The sequence below is a fragment of the Nycticebus coucang genome, chromosome 10 (genome assembly GCF_027406575.1).
Source record: "Nycticebus coucang isolate mNycCou1 chromosome 10, mNycCou1.pri, whole genome shotgun sequence".
Taxonomy (NCBI): domain Eukaryota; kingdom Metazoa; phylum Chordata; class Mammalia; order Primates; family Lorisidae; genus Nycticebus; species Nycticebus coucang.
Window position 1 is genome coordinate 47191118 of NC_069789.1, and position 19176 is coordinate 47210293.

A 19176-nucleotide genomic window follows, 5' to 3' on the forward strand; every position below is an offset into this window, starting at 1 on the left:
AGGAGTCTACATCTCTATTTCCCTGTCCTGAGATCACTGGACAATTCCTGTCCAGTATAAAATGGAAAGGGAATCATGGGACACACTGGAGAAATGATTCAGGGACAGAAAAATGAGTCTCTGGCAACTCTATTCCTAAAATAATGCTTTTCTAAAGGAAATGTATTCTGAGTTCCAAACGACCAATTTATATTTGAACTTCTGAAGCACAACCCATTTGTAAATAAAATTGCAGTTAATTGTTTTCTTTGGTTATTCTTAATAAACCAAACAAAAACCGAAAACAGTAATGGTTCACTTGCAAGATAAATAATTGAATGACATGTCCAAATCTATAGTGATTAAACTCACCTGCAAAACAAGCATTTGTGGTATTCAGATTAGTGAGAATTCTGTAGTATAGAATTTGATCTGAAATTAATGTATTATGTTAGATGAACACGTTTATGTAACTATTTTAAGCTGTTATGATAGTTTTGAAATTGTCTGTGTAATTATTTATATACAGAATAATTAACATTGTTTTTGTTTTTGAGACAGAGTCTCACTTTGTCTCCCTCGGTAGAGTGCCATGGCATCATAGCTCACAAAATCCTCAAACTTTTGGGTTCAAGCAATTCTCTTGCCTCAGCCTCCCAAGTAGCTGGGACTACAGGCACCCACCACCACACCCCGTTAATAACCAACATTTTATTGAGTGCAAACTCCTAAGTGTAAAGTATTAAGCAATTAACTAATTTAATCATGACAACTCCAAGATGTAAATTATTATATCCAATATAATATGTACTATTAAGAGTTATTCTGGAAAGCCTGATTGTACAGAGGCAACAAGACAAACAAGAAAGAGAATGGGCTCTGTATTCAGAGCTGAGGCTGAAACTCTACTTTTTTTTTTTTCTTTGATACAGTCTTACTATGTCGCCCTTGGTGGAGTGCCATGGCATCACAGATCACAGCAACCTCAAACTCTTGGGTTTAAGTGATTCTCTTGCCTCAGCTTCCCAAGTAGCTGGGATTACAGGCGCTCACCACAATGCCCAGCTATTTTTTTGTTGCGGTTGTCGTTGTTTAGCCGACCTGGGCTGGGTTCGAAACCACCAGCCTCGGTGCATGTGACCAGCGCCGTAACCAACTGTGCTACAGGTGCAGTACCTAGTATCTTTCCAAGTGCAAACGAATCTGTGAAAATGTTACAGTTCCAACAAAAATAAACTGGGATCAAATGAGAAATATCATAATAAGTCTCAAAGAAAGCATGTTAGGGGATGAGGGGAAAAGTGCCTCTTAAGTAATCAGGCTTGGGCAGCGCCTGTGACTCAGTGGGCAGGGTGCCGGCCTCATATACCAAGAGTGGCAGGTTCAAACCCGGCCCCGGCCAAACTGCAAGAAGAAAATAGCCGGGCGTTGTGGCAGGTGCCTATAGTCCCAGTTACTCCAGAGGCTGAGGCAAGGGAATCGTCTAAGCCCAGGAGTTGAAGGTTGCTGTGAGCTGTGTGACACCATGGTACTCTACCATGGGTGATAAAGTGAAACTGTCTCTGCAAAAAAAACAAACAAACAAAAACAGGCTACATTTACCTCAATGAATCCCCAACAAAAAAAAAAAACCAGGCTACATTTAAATGTTGGTGTTTATTCCCTTATTGAAGATGCAATCCCTTTGGACCATGGAAACCTCTCAATAACACAAAGGGCCACTTTAGTTCCTACAGAACACTCAATGCAAAAGAATTATTTCAACGAAGCCCCCATTGTACAGATGACAATCTAATTCCCAGATCTTTGGACTTGGTCCATTTTCCAGTATGAGTTGTCAGCTGGGATCTTATTTATGACTCAACTGGTTTATAAGGTACTTGAGAGTTGAGACTATAACATATTCACTTTTCATCCCTTGTGCAGCTCAGCTCATGATAAGAGTGTTCTTAGGGCAAGGAAAAGAATATTTAATATCCTGGCTGTCTTTGAGACTGTGAACAACTTGCTGTGTGAACAATTTGCTGTGCTTATAAAAATGGAAGTACGTCTCGTTACAACAGTGGCAGCTATAGCATACCTAGGAAAAGATAAAGATGCTTTCAAGGACTCAAAAAGCAAGGCCTAGTGAGTGGAATCTTCCAATCTTTAGAGACTGCCAATAAAGCTGATGGCCTGATTCCAACAATGTCTACTCTGGGTCATGCCCTTGAGCACATGGCAGCCTTGGGATGATTAATGGTAAGGATATTGCACCAGACCACAACCCTGACCAACTAACGAAATGAGTAGAGTCAGGATATCATTTTTGGTTGATGAATACTAAGTAGCTTAATATTACTGTCCAACAAGAGAGGCCACCCTGCAAAGACAATTTTAAAATATAAATCATGATGATTGTCAAAGTTTGTGTATCAATCTGAACTGAAAGCCAAGAATAAATTATCTTTTACTAGCTCATGTCCTGAAAAATGTTTTTACCCCAATTCAAGGATGCAAGAGCTTATTCAAATGTTTTTGGATTTGATGGGGCTCATAATGCCTGTGTATTTTCAAATCTATATCAATGAGTGAACTGAAAAATACCACACAGTTATACCCTGATGTGATTTAATGGGTATACACAATGTACTAGGCACTGAGCTGAACACAGCATATTCACATATAATCCTTATGACTCACATTCTAAATTATGTCTTTTAATATATCTGAATATGTTCACTAAATACACTAGCATCATTTGTTTAAAGATCTACATCATCATTTATTCAAACGTTTTACAAGAGGTTGTGAACAGATGGTGGCAACAGGACAGTGCCAATATTCATAATACCTTTATATTTAGAAAGCATTTTTGACAGAAAACAAAGGTAGGTTTTTTTTTATTAGAAAACAAAGGTCATGTTTTAATACAACACAAGATATGAGAACACACACCAAAGAATTGTAAGAAAATAATCTTAAAAAAGAAAAAAGCACAAGGGCAGAAAATGCACATCTAAGAACCTGCCATCAGAAGGACTGGAGATAAACATATAACCTCCCCACTACTCCCACACACACATATGTACAGGTTACAGAAGCAAAAATTTATAAGTCACATTGGAAGACAGATAAACACACCTACCTATGTACAAGTGTGTATGTTTTCCTTAACAGGTAACAGGGCTTTCCTTCATTTCACTTAACTCAAAGAAATTCCTGATCTAAATCTATTTCATGCCTAACACTATAGACAGGAAATATCATAAAGCAAAAGTTTCCATTTTCCTGCGAGCAGTTAATTGGAAGTATAAAATGTGTTTTTTACTTTCTTAGTATAAAATCCACATACAGAAGTTGCTAGATAGTGCTTGCCATTTAATTATAACTTACTAACATAAAGCTTTATACAGTATTATTTACATTATAAGAGATGGAATACCAGTGCGTGAATAAATGATCACTGCTTACAAACATTTTCAATACTTATACATGGAAGATAGAAAAAGTACAATATATTTTTATTTACTAAGGAACTGTTTTCTCCTCACTGATAAACTGCTCCCTGACTAAAGAAAAGTCCCTGTGGGCTGACAACTACTCCACCTTCCAGGGGTATTGACACACAAGTCTCTTCACTGGACCTTACAGTTCTCGCCATCCTTGGAGGGCTCGGCTCCAGCTTCCGGACTGGGGGCCAGTCGGCCTCGCTTGGGTCTCAGGCCCTCTCTAGGGCTATCTGCTGAACTTTTTTCAGGAAGATTATTGACTGAGAGAGATTTTGTGGTGGGTTCTTTGTAGGCAGTACCTGAATCCACTGGGCTGTGCTGAGCAATCTTGACCTGCAACACAAAACATATTAGTTACAGGTTCAAACCACATTCACATCTTCTTATACCATGAAAAATAAAGAACTAGGTCACCAAGTTTTAAGTTAAGTTCTTCTCTAGGAGTTGTATACAACTTTAAGTATGTCCCTACCTAACAGAGAAGTTAGGATGTCAGACCAAACTTTCCATAAGTCATCAAACTTTCCTTGACACTTCTGATAGGAAGAGAATTGCGCTCAAGGCAAGCATGATATTTTCAGACCAAAAGGAAAGCTCTTTGAGGACAAAGACATTGCCCTATGTACCTATATATCCTTAGAGTCCACAGCATGAGTGACTACATGATAAACGTTCAATGAATTCCTAAGTGAGAATCCAAATATGCCTCCATTTGTCCTGAGCTTTTGCTGTCACTTAAAATAAGAATAATCCAAATTAGTAGTATTACCTTCATAGGGTGGAAGCTTTACCTAACATTTAAAAGAGTTAGGATGGTTTCCACGTATTCTAAGAATTCTCCTCATATTATTGTTTGTTTCCATATTGAATTTAGATTACAGCAGAAGGTATTTCAGGAAATAAGACTTCCAGTAAATGAGAGGAGGAGGTAACTGGTGAGCCCCAGACTTTTTGAGATTTATGGAGTAGCGAAAAAAGACATAGTGACAATAAAAAGAAAGAACAGCAGGAAAATGGAAGTATAGAAAAGCTTCACTTAACCAAAGTTGAAGGTAAGAATGGAACATTGAAGTAGGATGATCTTTAAAAGAAAAAGAGGTACCTTAAAAGAAAAAGAGGTACCAGGTACAGGTGTTAAAAAGTAACTATGTGACATACACTCCTTGATCCAATGATTTCCAGGGATCTCTTCTGATGTAAGAAAAGAGAATGGAAATTTTTTTCCCATGTATATTCTTTCCATAGAAAGTACATGGTTCTAAAAGGCAGTTAAATACACTTCATTACAGAACTATCTAATAAATCTGGCCAAGAGATCAACTCCCCAGAACAAACGTTTGCTTCTATCTCAGATCACATATAGGACACTGAAAAGAAGCAGCCTCGAAGGGTCAGGTCTTAGTGGAAAATTACCATCCACAGGAAGTAGAAGGAAAAAAACAGAGCTTTATTGCTACCATTCAAGAGAAATACTGACAGAAAAGACAAGTGCTTCCCTTGAATCAACAAATGCAGGACAGTCAAGTGTTTAGACTAATCATTAAAAGAGACTGAGAAAGAGAAACATCTGATAGAGAATCTGAGCCCCATAAGCCTCTTTCTTAATTCCAATTAAATGGCCTTAACTCTGCTTTCCTCGGTTGCTTCCCTAGGCTCAACTTCTGTGATACTGAATTAAGGAAATTATAGATCAGAATTTAAACTGTAGATTTGACCTTCATTAGGCTAGCCTAAAAAATGGCCCAAAACTAAACCAGGTCAAACTCACCAAGTATTTAATCTCTTAACATAGTGCGTCTAGTATGGTGCCCCATGATTGCATTAATGTACGCAGCTATGATTTAAAAAAAAAAAAAAAAAAAAAGATAGTGCGTCTACCAGAATATGCCTCAATTTATAAGACAGACTCTAACAGACATGAGCAACTTGATTTCCTCCAGCACCATAAGAGTCGGACATTTTAACACCTCTTTGGCAGTGTTGCATAGATACTCCAATAAGAAACTAAGCAAATAAATTTTAGACTTAACCATTCAGCAATTGGATTTAACAGACATCTACAGAACATTTTATCCTAACAAAACTGAATACACATTCTTCTCATCAGCCCATGGAACATCTTCCAAAATTGATCACATCTTTGGTCATAAGTCTAACCTCAGCAAACTTAAAAGTACAGAAATTATTCCTTGTATTTTCTCAGATCATCACACAATAAAAGTTGATCTCACCAATAACAGGTTATCTGCATACCCATACAAAGACATGTAAACTAAATAACCTTATGCTGAAAGATAGCTGGGTCATAGATGAGATTAAGAAGGAAACTGCCAGCTGGGAGCCTGTAGTTGGAGCGGCTAAGGCGCCAGCCACATAAACCAGAACTGGTGGCTTCGAATCCAGCCCAGGCCTGCCAAACAACAATGACAACTATAATAAAAAAATAGCTGGGCATTGTGGCAGGCACCTGTAGTCCCAGCTACTTGGGAGACTGAGGCAAGAGAATCGCTTAAGCCAGGAGTTGGAGGTTACTGTGAGCTGTGATCCCACAGCACTCTACCCAGGGTGACAGCTTGAGGCTCTGTCTCCAAAAAAAAAAAAAGGAAATTGCCAAATTTTTGGAACAAAACAATAATGAAGACACAAATTATCAGAACCTGTGGGATACTGCAAAGGCAGTCCTATGAGGGAAATTTATAGCATTGCAAGCCTTCCTCAAGAGAATGGAAAGAGAGGAAGTCAATAAGTTAATGGGACATCGTAAGCAATTGGAAAAGGAAGAACATTCCAACCCCAAATCCAGCAGAAGAAAAGAAATAAATAAAATTAGGGCAGAATCAAATGAAATCGAAAACAAAAGAATTATTCAAAAGATCAATGAATCAAAAAGTTGGTTTTTTTGAAAAATTCAACAAAATTGATAAACCTTTGGCCAACCTAACCAAACATAGAAAATTAAAAGTCCCTAATCATCAATCGGAAATGACAACAGCGAAATAACAGACATCTCAGAAATTCAAATAATACTTTATTCTCAGAAATATAAAAATCTGAAAGAAATTGACCAATACTTGGAAGCACACCAACTTCCTAGACTTAATCAGAAAGAATTAGGAACGCTGAACAGACCTATATCAAGTACTGAATAGAATCAACTATATGAAGTCTCCCAAAAAAGAAGAGTCCGGGACCAGATGGCTTCACATCTGAATTCTATCAAACCTTAAAGAGAAACTAGTACCTATATTACATAACCTTTTCCAAAACATCAAAAAGGAAGGAATACTTCCCAACACATTCTATGAAGCAAATATCACCTTGATCCCCAAACTAGGAAAAGACTCAAGAAGAAAATTATAGACCAATATCTTCAATGAACATAGATGCAAAAATATTCAGTAAGATTCCTAGCAAACAGAATCCAGCAACATATCAAATGAATATGCAGGACCTCCTCCTCCACTTGCAGGACCAAATGGGTTTTATCCCAGTTCTCAAGGTTGGTTCAATATACATAAATCTATAAGTGATACATCACATAAACAAACTAAAAAACAAAGACCATATGATTCTCTCAATAGATGCAGAAAAAGCTTTTGATAATATCCAGCATCCTTTCATGATCAGAACACTTAAGAAAACAGGTATAAAAGGGACTTTTCTTAAACTGATAGAAGCTATCTACAGCAAACTCACAACCAATATGATATTGAATGAAGTAAAATTAAAAACATTTCCACTCAGATCAGGAACCAGACAAGGTTGCCCATTGTCTCTACTGCTATTGGAAGTCTTAGCCATCACAATCAGGCAAGAGAACGCAATCAAGGGTATAAAAATAGGGTCAGAGGAGATCAAACTTTCACTCTTTGCAGATGATATGATTTTATACCTGGAAAACCCCAGGGACTCAACTATAAAACTCTTAGAATTCATCAAGGAATACAGCAGTGTCTCAGGATACAAAATCAATACTCATAAATCAGTACCTTTTATATACGCCAATAATAGTCAAGCTGAAAAAACAGTCAAGGACTCTATTCCCTTTACAGTTGTGCCAAAGAAGATGAAATATCTGGGAATTTGCCTAACAAAGGACGTGAAAGATCACTATAAAGAGAATTTTGAAACTCCGAGAAAAGAAATAGCTAAAGATGTTAACAAATGGAAAAACATACCATGCTCATGGCTAGGAATAATCAACATTGTTAAAATGTACATATTACCCAAAGCAATTTCAAATTTAATGCAATCCCTATCAAAGCACCACTGTCATACTTTAAAGATCTGGAAAAAATAGTATTTCGTTTTATATGGACCCAGAAAAAACCTCACATAGCCAAGACATTACTCAGAAATAAAAACAAATGAGGAGGAATCACTTTACTAGACTTCAAACTATACTATAAATCTATAGTGATCAAAACAGCATTGGCACAAAAATACAGAGGTAGATGTATGGAACAGAATTGAGAACCAAGAGATGAATCTAGACACTTATCATCATTTGACCTTTGATAAGCCCATCAAAAATATAAATTGGGGGAAAGATTCCCTATTTAACAAATGGTGCTAGGAGAATTGGCTGCTGACTTATAGAAGACTGAAACGGGACCCACACCTTTCACCAATAACAAAAATTGACTCTCACTGGATAAAGATTTAAACTTAAGACATGAAGCTATAAAGTTTCTTGGAAAGAATGCAGGAAAAACTCTTGAAGAAATTGGCCTGGGAGAATACTTTATGAGGAGGACCCCCTGGGCAACTGAAGCAACACCAATAATACATTACTGGGATCTGATCAAGCTAAAAAGCTTCTGCACAGCCAAGAACATAGTAAGTAAAGCAAGCAGACAGCCCTCAGAATGGAAGAGGATATTTGCAGGTTATGCGTCTAACAAAGGTTTGATAACCAGAATCCAGAGAACTCAAACTTACAAATAAGAAAAGAACAAGTAATCCCATTTCATTGTGGGCAAGGGACTTGAACAGAAGCTTCTATGAAGATAGGCACATGGCCTACAGACATATGAAAAAATGCTCATCATCTTTAATCATCAGAGAATGCAAATCAAAACCACTTTGAGATATCATCTAACTCCAGTAAAAGTGGCTCACATAACAAAAACCCCAAAGATGTTGGAGTGGATGTGGAAAAAAGGGAACACTTCTGCACTGCTGGTGCAAGTACAAGCTAATACGTCCCTTTTGGAAAGAAGTATGGAGAATACTCAGGGATCTCAAAGTAGACCTGCCGTTTGATCCTACAATTCCTCTACCAGGTGTATATCCAAAAGACCAAAAATCACTTTATAACAAAGATATTTGCATCAGATTGTTCATTGCAGCTCAATTCATTCAATAGACAAGTCATGGAAGAAGCCAAAGTGCCCATTAACCATGAATGGATTAATAAATTGTGGTAGATGTATACCATGGAATATTATGCAGCCTTAAAAAAAGATGGAGACTTTACCTCTTTTACGTTTACATGGATGGAACTGGAACATATCCTACTTAGTAAAACATCTCACGAATGGAAGAAAAAATATCCAATGTACTCAGTACTATTATGAAACCAATTTACAATCACTCACACTTTCACATGAAGAATAGATCACAACTATGGCCCAGGATGAAGGAGGGAGGGGGGGTATGGAAGGGGGTAGGTCAGATTGAGGGAGGGTGAATGGTGAGATCACACCTATGGTGCATAATGCAAGGGTACATGCTGGATCTATTAAGTATAGAGTATAAATGTCTTAACACAATAATTAGGTAAAGGAGATGAGGTATATATTAATCAGTGTGATGAAAGCATTCCTAATTCTATATGAAACCAGCACACTGTACCCCATAAATGCATTATGTACAAATGATCTATGTGTTTATGGTTTAATAAAAAATATATAAAATTTAAATTCAACTGGAAAAAATAACAAAAATAAATAAAAACACAATAAGCTTTCAAAAAAAAGATAGTGCCTCTATACCCTACTTCTCTTACAAATGATTCTGCAGCCATAACTAAGAAAGGATAAATATGTAGATAACTCACTGAAAATGAACCTCACCAGTAGACCAAGAATGCAAGGCCCATCTCCACATGCTAAACTGGCAAAGCTGCACTGACAACACCACCACCATCCATGGTGGGCTTTACAGTTTAGAGGACAGTCCTTTAGCACTGACTGCCAAGTCCAGGTTCAAGAGGTCAAGTTTATAATTAGAGTCCCTTGTTCCCAGCAACTAGTACATGATCCTGGGCTCATGTGTCCCAGAGACGTAAGAGAATAAGCCTCACCTAATATGTATCTCACCCCTTTCCCGCCTCCCCCCACCCCCCCGCTTTGAACTTATCAGATGTCTCTAAGGGTCTTCTTTAATGAGCTAGAGAATCGCCTCTCTCAAAACTTAGCCAGTCACCTCTCAGGGAAGAGTTTTTAAGAACTGCTTTAGGAAATAATACCTTGTTCTAAATTTTTAAAACTAAATGATGAAATGTGCTTAACAAATGAGGCAAGTATTTCACAGGGCAATTCAGAAAATGCTGAATTAAATTAAAAATTCCTAGGCTACGTTTTGTAGAATCCGAATCTAATTATAAGGTCTCCTATAGCCTCCTCTCAAAAAGACTCCCCTCCTTATTCATTTACAAGTACACTAAATTGCTTAGCAATTCACAACTGCTGGTGCCTACTGAACTGCATATAGATAATGCACTCAACACAAATCTGCAGGAAGCCATGGTTACTACTCCCTACTCAGCAGATTCAACAGCAGCGTGGAGAACAGGCCCCCTAGTGTGGAAAGCTCTTCTTTCCTAGGTAATAATTCTGAACGCTAATGCAAACTGCTTTTACCATCAATTCCTCATAAAAGTAAAAAAGAATAACTTGTATAGGGATTTCATAAGACGATTTCCTAACATCTTTATAAACATCTATTGCATTCACTTCAGCACAACAGTCACAATTCTATTCATTCAGCAGATATTTGCTGAGCATCAGACATTACATTAGCTATGAGGACAGGGCACACGTAAACCAGATATAATCAGTAGCCTCACAGAACTCAGGTTGCAAATGAGAAGACAGATATTTAAGTAATTACAGTAGAGTAAGCTGCCTTAAGACAGTGGAGGTACAGAGTACTAGCTTTATGCCATGGTTTTGTTCTAAAACAGCCAGACAAATTCTTCATTTGCACTTTCTAAGTATGAGACAGCTAGGAATGGATATTATAATACTTTGTCCTCAGGGGTGAGAGATGACTCCTAGTCACCCTTCTAAGGAAATGGCACAGCCTCTACCAGGACCATAAGCTTGACTGTACCTGTATTCCACATTCAGTGGGTATCTTACGATTAATACCCTGTTTCCCCGAAAATAAGACATCCTCCGAAAATAAGACCTACTTACAGGAAAGATAAGGCGTCCCCTGAAAATAAGACCTAGTGCATCTTTGGGAACACACCTTAAAATAAGACACTGTCTTATTTTCGGGGAAACAGGGTAGTCTTGGTCAAGCTTAGTAGGCTCACTCTTTAAGGCAGCAGTTCTCAACCTGTGGGTCATGACCCCTCAGTAACAATGAAAATACATCACGGCATTAGGAAGATTGAGAACACTGCTTTAAGGGCTCTAGTTGCTTTAAGAATTCTTCAGTGTTTTGCTATTGGCAGCATCCAAAAGTAAAAGTTTAACGTGTGTGTGTGTGTGTGTGTGTGTGTGTGTGTGTGTGTGTGTGAAAATTTGGTAGGGGAGGAAGAAAATATTTTGAGAAAATGGTAGAATATTTCTAATCTAAGTAAAAGGTGGGTCCATTTCAGTGAGTAAAAGAAAATCTCAGACCTTTCTTCTTTGCCTAGGAATTAATATATTTTTATTATAATGTAAAATTATGAACAAACTTATTAGTAGGTATAATTCTTTCATGTTTATAGCTCTTAAACATCAACAAAAACCAATTTTACAAATCTACTATTGTTTAGATGTAGCTAATCACAAAGGTTTTCATTTTTTGGCATCTAAATTTCTAACCAGGAGCAAGCATACTTGCTTCTTTAAGAATTATTGCATTACACAGAAGGGATTACCATACTTTCAAAGCATTGTTTGCTGCTTGGTTGCTGCTATGTGTCATACTGCATACTTAATCTAACCTTGACAAATGAATCATCAAAGTAAAATAACAAAATTTTTAAACCATTTGAAGCTGTTCTAGCAACCTCCAACAAAATTCTCATGGTCTCTAGTTTGAGACATACTGGTATCATGGAAAGAACAAAACTATGGAGTTGAAAGACAGTAAGGTTAGTTAACACTGGGGAATTAAATCTTTGAGTCTCATTTTCTTCATTCTTCCACAATACCACCTGCCATGAGAGTTCAATAAAATGAGAAAATAAAATATGAGGGTAAAATAAAGTGTATATACTTTGCATACACAAATAGTACCTGCTGGTATGGATTATAGTAGTAGGAATAAAAATCTGTTAAGCAAATATCCTCTGTGCTTTAATTTTTTTCTTTTTTTATTAAATCATAGCTGTGTATATTAATGTGATCATGGGGCAACATACACTGGTTTCATAGACTGTTTGACACATTTTCATCACACTTGTTAACATAGCCTTCCTGGCATTTTCTTAGTTATTGTGCTAAGACATTTACATTCCACATTTACTAAGTTTCACATATACCCTTGTAAGATGCACCGCAGGTGTAATCCCACCAATGCCCCTCCCTCTGCCCACCTCCCCCTTCCCTCCCCTCCCTTTCCCCTTTCTCCCTATTCTTAGGTTGTAACTGGGTTATAGCTTTCATGTGAAAGCCATAAATTAGTTTTGTACACCATGGAATATTGAGCTTTAAATTTTTTTAGTGCTGTTTGTAAGGTACTGAGAGGTCACTAAGACCTGTTCCTATCTAACAATCAAAATAGAGAAAACCCCCCTAAACAAAGCTCCTTTCTTTAGACATCTATTGAAATATGTATTTTAAAAAAAAGTAAAGGATTAATTAAACCATAAAGAATCTGCAGCTAGGGCAAGATGAGGAGAATGAAATGTTTAAAATAAACAATGACCAATACCTGTGACAAAAAATAAAAAAACAACCTACCTATTCAAATCCTTCAACAGTAATGCTTGAAACTTACTTATAAATCTATTCTAATTCTGATGCAACAATGACATTTCCCATCAGGCTATGTAAAAATGTCTACTGAGTCAGGGATGAAATGGTGCAACTGGATACTGTAATGCTCATCCTCTGCCTTGTTCACTGCTGAGTGACTTATACCATATTGAAAAGGTCAGACTTCAAATGGATCCAGTGACTCAGGATAACCCACATCCAACCTTTGTCCAGACAACATTGCCATTTTTCAAACAGTAGAGGAATGTTGACAACAGTTTACCTTTTGTGATCTGCTGCCACCAGCTGTTGGTTTGGAGGATTCTGCAAGATTTTCCTTGCCTAGACTTAGAGGGGATAGTGCTAACTTCTGCGCAGCCAGGCGAGGGCTGGTCCGGGTTGCCATGGTTGTTCTCCGCAGGATATAGGGGCTAGTTTTGCCTGTTGGAATGTCAGCAAACCCTAAGGGCAAAAAAAGCTGACTGTCAACACTGCTGGTCCAAACCTATCTTACAACAGAAATGATATTCATTAGGCAAAGTTTTAACAAAGATAAAGGTAACTCCAAAAAATACTTTCTCCAAGCCACAATGGATAATGGACTAAGCTTCACAGCTACCCTGGAAGTCACCAAATTGAATCAATGACTAATAGGTTTTCTTTTATTAGAAACATAAAAAACTATAATGGGAGGAGAGGGGGAAATAACATCACACAGAAAATATTCTTTTCTGCTTTTTCTTCATTTATGTGGATGTTTTACTCTGTGTTTTCTAAGATCTGAAGAACACCAACAGGTCTTATTGTAGAATTTGGACTGGAAGAAAAAGAAGGTAAAATGGAAAATAAAAATAAAAAGGACAGCTCTTGTTTAAAGGGGAATATGTAAAATGGTAACAGGTACTAGAGGAGACCACCTTCAAGTGGATACAAGGTAGGAGTTGAGACAGACCTTCCCACAAGTAATTTCACACTTGCTCACACTGAATCCTTCCATAGAAGGGAACTGACACAACTTAGGTTATATTGTTTGTTAGGAAAAGTCCAAGTTCTAGTTGAATCCTTCACCCAGGAGGTGTATCCTATACCCCTACGTTGTACCCATTAGGTGGGAGCTTATTGAGCCCTTTGGCCACTCCCCCGTTCTTGAATTTAAGGGCTTTTAATGACCAAGAAGAGAAGCCAAATCCAAGCACACTAAAAGAGAGCTTATCGCACATATTTCAGAATGGCATTCAGGGCTAACTAAAGCAGCATTTGTTTTTAAACTTTTAACTACAAATAAAAATCACTAACTATGTTTGGGCCAGAGTTACTCAGAACAATGCTTCTTAAGCTATCTATGGCAAAGAATTTGTTTTGATGTGGGGGAGAGGGAGGGTAGTAGGATAATGCTTGGATGTTGTGACAATGTCAAATTGTTATTAAAATTTCTAAGCTCTTACTCTCAATTTCTGCACATTTATTTATTTATTTATGTATTTATTTATTTATTTTTACCAATAACAAATAGTTCCTATACTAGCACTGGTCCCTGGGCCAGGCTTGGGAGAGCACTAAGGTTTTGTCTTGCCTCAGCCTCCCAAGTAGCTGGGACTACAGACGCCTGCCACAATGTCTGGCTAATTTTTTGTTGCAGTTATCATTGGTGTTTAGCTGGCCAGGGCTGGGTTCGAACCCACCAGCCTCGGTGCACATGGTCAGCGCCATAACCACTGTGCTACGGGTGCTGAGCCAGCACTAAGTTTTCTTAAGAAAAAAAGCAACAACGAAGTGTGGTGAGTGGCTAGCCGGCATCACAGAGCCACTCTCCAGCTCACCTGCTAAATAAGACATGATCAAAGGTAGAAACTCTTGAAGGGCACTGGGAATTTGTCAGCCTAAAAAATACCAAATTCTGAAGCTGGGCACAGTGACTCACACCTGTTGTCATAGCACTCTGGGAGGGCGAACCAGGTGAATTGCGTAAGGTCAAGAGTTTTGAGACCAGTCTGAGCAAAGCAAGACACCATGTCTACTAAAAGTAGAAAAACTAGCTGGGCACTGTGATGGGCACCTGTAGTCTCAACTATTCAGGAGGGTGAAACAAGAGGATCACTTGAGTCCAAGAGTTTGAGGTGGTTGTGAGCTATGACACCACAGAATTCTACCCAGGGTGAAAGAGTGAGACTCCCGGGCAGCACCTGTGGCTCAAAGGGGTTGGACGACGGCCCCACATGCCGGAGGTGGCGGGTTCAAACCCAGCCCTGGCCAAAAACTGCAAAAAAAAAAAAAAGAGAGAGTGAGACTCCGTCTCAAAAAAAAAAAAAAAAAAAATCAAACTCTAATATTATTAGAATAATTCTAATTAGAATAATATCTAATTATTCTAATACATATCCAATTTAAAAGCAGACTATTGTGAAGGTCAATTAGGATTGCTACACAATAATGTAAAAAGTAAAAGCTTCTGTCTTTTTATAGGTGAATCTTTATATGGAATTTCAAAAGAACACAAATTTTATTTTTGAATTATGCCTACCTTTCTTTACAACTTCTGGAAGTCCCTCTGGCTCAAATTCAGTATCTTCTATGTCCTCTACAGACTGAATACAATTTTTCACTGCTTTCCTGCTTCTTTTAGAAAACATCTCTGGGGTAGGAAGTGCTGATCCTCCACCATTCTCCCATATCCCACTGGACCTCTGCCTCTTGCCAGAAGCTTTATTTTGGCCAGATGATAACTTCTTTTCAGTAAGAGAAGGGACTGGAGATGGTGCTGCAACAAGTGGACTTAGCAAAGGAGACCGCTGGAGGTCATGTTTAGATTGCTGCGAACAAAGACGAGCAACTTGTGTTTCTAACATCTCATTAGCTTTCTCTAGTTTTTCATGGCTTATGAGTAGGGAACAGTACTTATCTAAGTATTCATCTGCTTCCCTGGTTTTTTCTTCCAGAGTTTCTTTCAGTTCTTTCATCTCAGAAATTAATTCATCTCCCTTACCATTCACAACAGTATCTGCCAAAAGAAAGTGATACGTCATATGTAAAATGAATCGTGATACAGATGTGTTCTTTGATTTTTCGAGACGTAGGGGGAGATTTGCCCATATATGTCCTTACAGTTCAAACTCTTGTTTGGGAGGTATCCTATTAAGGTACATTTCTCATAAATGCATGATTTTTATTGGGATAGCTTAAATAAAATCCACCAAAATCTCAAATTCGTATTTCAGCCAACCTATTAAACTTTCTTATAGCACTACTTACATGACATCAAATGAATTAATTTTTTAGGTACCCTATTTTCCCCAGTCCATTCTCTCCATCATAAGTGAATGAACAATAAAAATCAGTAAAGCTTAACAGGGCTCTGTCATATGGCTTTGGGAAAAAGGATGGAGCCAGTGACAAAAAAAAAAAAAACCTCTGAAACCAATTGGAATAAATGGGGGTCTGATGGATAAGAGTTTGGGGAACACTATAAAGATGGGTGTCTTTCAACTTGTAGCTGCCACAGGTGGGATTGAAACCATTACAAAAACTCCCTATAACTCCAATCTACTTTAAGCACTCTTCCCTATGGGAAAGACTGCCCTGCCAAGCGATAGTACACAGAAATCACTCATAACCGATGCCACTCCAGGGGCAAAAGTGGAGAAAGTGACAAGGAGAATTATCATTCCTTTGCTATTTATTTTGCCTGCATTCCTAAAAATATAGCACCCCTACCCCATCCCTTTTCAGTTAACCCTCAAGGATGAACCAAGGACAACCAGAATCAGCTATTTATAAATTACCAATGCCAACTCAGATGCCTATCTGCCTTTGACAGAGAAACTGGACATCAACATGAAAAACTCTTCTTAGAACGGCTCATTAAGGCCAGGCACCATGGCTCATGGCTATAATCCTAGCATTGTGGGAAGCTGAGGTAGGTGGATTGCATTAGTTCAAGAGTTTGGAGACTAGCCAGAGCAAGAATGAGAATCCGTTTCCATAGAAAATTAGCCAGGCGTAGTGGTGCACGCCTCTAGTCCTAGCCACTCAGGAGGTTGAGGAAGGAAAAAAAATCACTTGAGCCCAAGAGTTTGGGGTTGCTGGGAGCGATGATGACACTACAGTACTCTACCCAGGTGACAGGGTGAGACTGTCTCAAAAAATATTAACAAAAGGCTTGGCACATGTAGCTTAGCAGCAAGGGCGCCAGCCACATGCACCGGAGATGGTGGGTTCAAACCCAGCCCAGGCCTGCCAAACAACAATGACAACTACAACAACAACAACAATAAAATAGCCAGGCGCTGTGTAGGGCACCTGTAGTCCCAGCTACTTGGGAGGCTAAAGCAAGAGAATCACTTGAGCCCATGAGTTTGAGGTTGCTGTGAGCTGTGATGCCACAGCACTCTACCAAGGACGATATAGTGAGACTCTGTCCCCCCCACCAAAAAAAAAAAAAAATTAACAAAAATTTAAAAATAAATATCTAAAAAAAATGGCTCATTAGTAAAATGAACAACCAGTTTTTCACGTTTTATAGGACATGAGATATAATGATTCAATTTCAAAATAAAGGCTTCATTCTAAATACTACAATAATCCCAGAAATTGTAAAATAGGTAATTGCTGAAATATCTGCACTCAGTAATATAGTAAAGCACATACACCATAAGTATTATTTCAACATCAGAAAAAAATTTGGGCTAACTGATGTGCCCCAGTTAATACCCACCTGTTTTCTGCTTCTCCTGTGCAGCTTCAAATTGAGAAAGTTTTTTCTGCAACATTTCTTTTTCCTCTTCCAGCTGTTTACAGGATTTGATCAACAACTTTATTTTCCCCTGGGCATGCTCATTTTCCTTCTTTAGCTTATTTACGTATTTTAGATTGTCCATCTGGGAACACAAAAGTAATTCCATCTAAAGCCTTGAATTTCTTTTTATAAGCATATGGAGAAACAATTAGGAAATATAACTAAGAATCACATATTGTAAATTTAAGAATTATTAGACTTGAAACAAAATATCTAAAGATGGCACAAAGCAATTCACCTTCTCTTCTCAGTTTCCTAAGTCTCACCCATTGAAAATGTGGTTTTATAATTCTCTTCCTTGGTTTCACAAGCATAAATCATGGTTCTTAAGATAGTACCCTATTAAGTGCCCTTTATGAGTCTATCTATGCAATGGGAATCATCCTGGATTGCTAATTAGTTCACAGACACCTTCCCTGTAAGTACGAAATTCTCAGTGACTGAACTATGTTTTCATTTGCAAACATAATTTCAATACCTAGGACAGCACTTGTTTTAGTCATTTCAAGTGAAGGCCAAATGATATAGCTCACTATACCAATGTAAATTTTATAATGGCTCAAGTGGAAAGTGAATACAGTGGGCCGGGCACAGTGGCTCATCCCTATATCCTAGCACTATGGGACACGGAGGCGGGTAGATTGCCTGAGCTCAGGACTTCAGAGACCAGCCTGAGCAAGAACCAGATCCAGCCTCTAAAAATAGCCAGGGGTTGTGGCAGGTGCCTGTAGTCCCACCTACTTGGGAGGGTGAGGCAAGAGGATTGCTTGAGCTCAAAAGTTTGAGGTTGCGAGCTATGACACCACAGCAATCTACCAAAGGTGACAGAGTAAGACTGTCACCCCCCACCCCCCAAAAAAAACTGAATACAAAGGTCGGAGAATTGTGCCATACACTTCTCAGTGGTATAAGTTCACAGTTTCTTATCCACAATTCCAAAATTCAAAAAACAGCTATGGAAATGATTTAAAGGCAAAACCTGTCCTGAACACACCTTGTGAGACTACCCACACATTTTGCAATAGAAATATGAATCTATGAGATATCATCCCAGGCTCCACTGGGTATCAGGTAATATGAGGCATTTCATTGTAGTATGTAATATCTTTTAACAATGATGATTCTAAAACAATCAGATAAGAAATCATGAACATAGAAAGGAAGACCAAACAGCAGCAGCAGGAGGAAGAGAAAAACCTGAATACCATATTCATGCTACAAGGGTACATCTGAAACTTACTAAATGTAGAATATAAATGTCTGAACACAATAACTAAGAAAATGCCAGGAAGGTTATGTTAACCAGTGTGATGAAAATTTGTCAAATGGTATATAAAACCACTGTATGGTGAAAAAAAAAAATTATTGCAAAATCATCTTCAGACTAACAATATGGAGACTAGGATTCATCTCCATTTTTCCTAAAAAATGTTTTATGATTCTTGTATGGAGAAGAAAAGGAGGATATGACCAGGGTGCTTTTCCACACCTTTTCCATACATCATAGGAAAGTGGGTGTGATATAGTGAACTTAAAGACAGATCATTCAAGATTTTGCAATCGCCCACCAAACTGTTTGCTATACAGCTGAAGAGAGCTGCCTTAATCTGCTATGTGGCTTGGTCTTCATATCTACCTAAAGAAGTTTTTGAATTCCTCTAGCTTGAGAGTATTCATGGAACAAGAGGTAAAGTTTACTTAAGTTACGAGAGTACATCTATTGATTTTTAAAAATAACTCAGCAGAGAATTGATGAATGCTATCATTTTTT

At 38.0% G+C, this 19176-nt stretch overlaps 1 protein-coding gene across 1 annotated transcript in view; it reads right to left on the reverse strand.

Moving 5' to 3' along the window:
- Window positions 1-2724: 2724 nt before the first annotated feature.
- Window positions 2725-19176, reverse strand: part of CENPF (centromere protein F) — an 83308-nt gene continuing 66856 nt past the window's right edge. Inside the window, exons 17-20 of the mRNA XM_053607517.1 lie at window positions 17325-17487; window positions 15135-15611; window positions 12897-13075; window positions 2725-3803 (exon numbers count right to left, since the gene is read on the reverse strand). Of these exons, the coding sequence (XP_053463492.1) occupies window positions 3597-3803; window positions 12897-13075; window positions 15135-15611; window positions 17325-17487 (1026 nt within the window). The 3' untranslated portion in view covers window positions 2725-3596. The remainder of the gene's footprint in view (window positions 3804-12896; window positions 13076-15134; window positions 15612-17324; window positions 17488-19176) is intronic.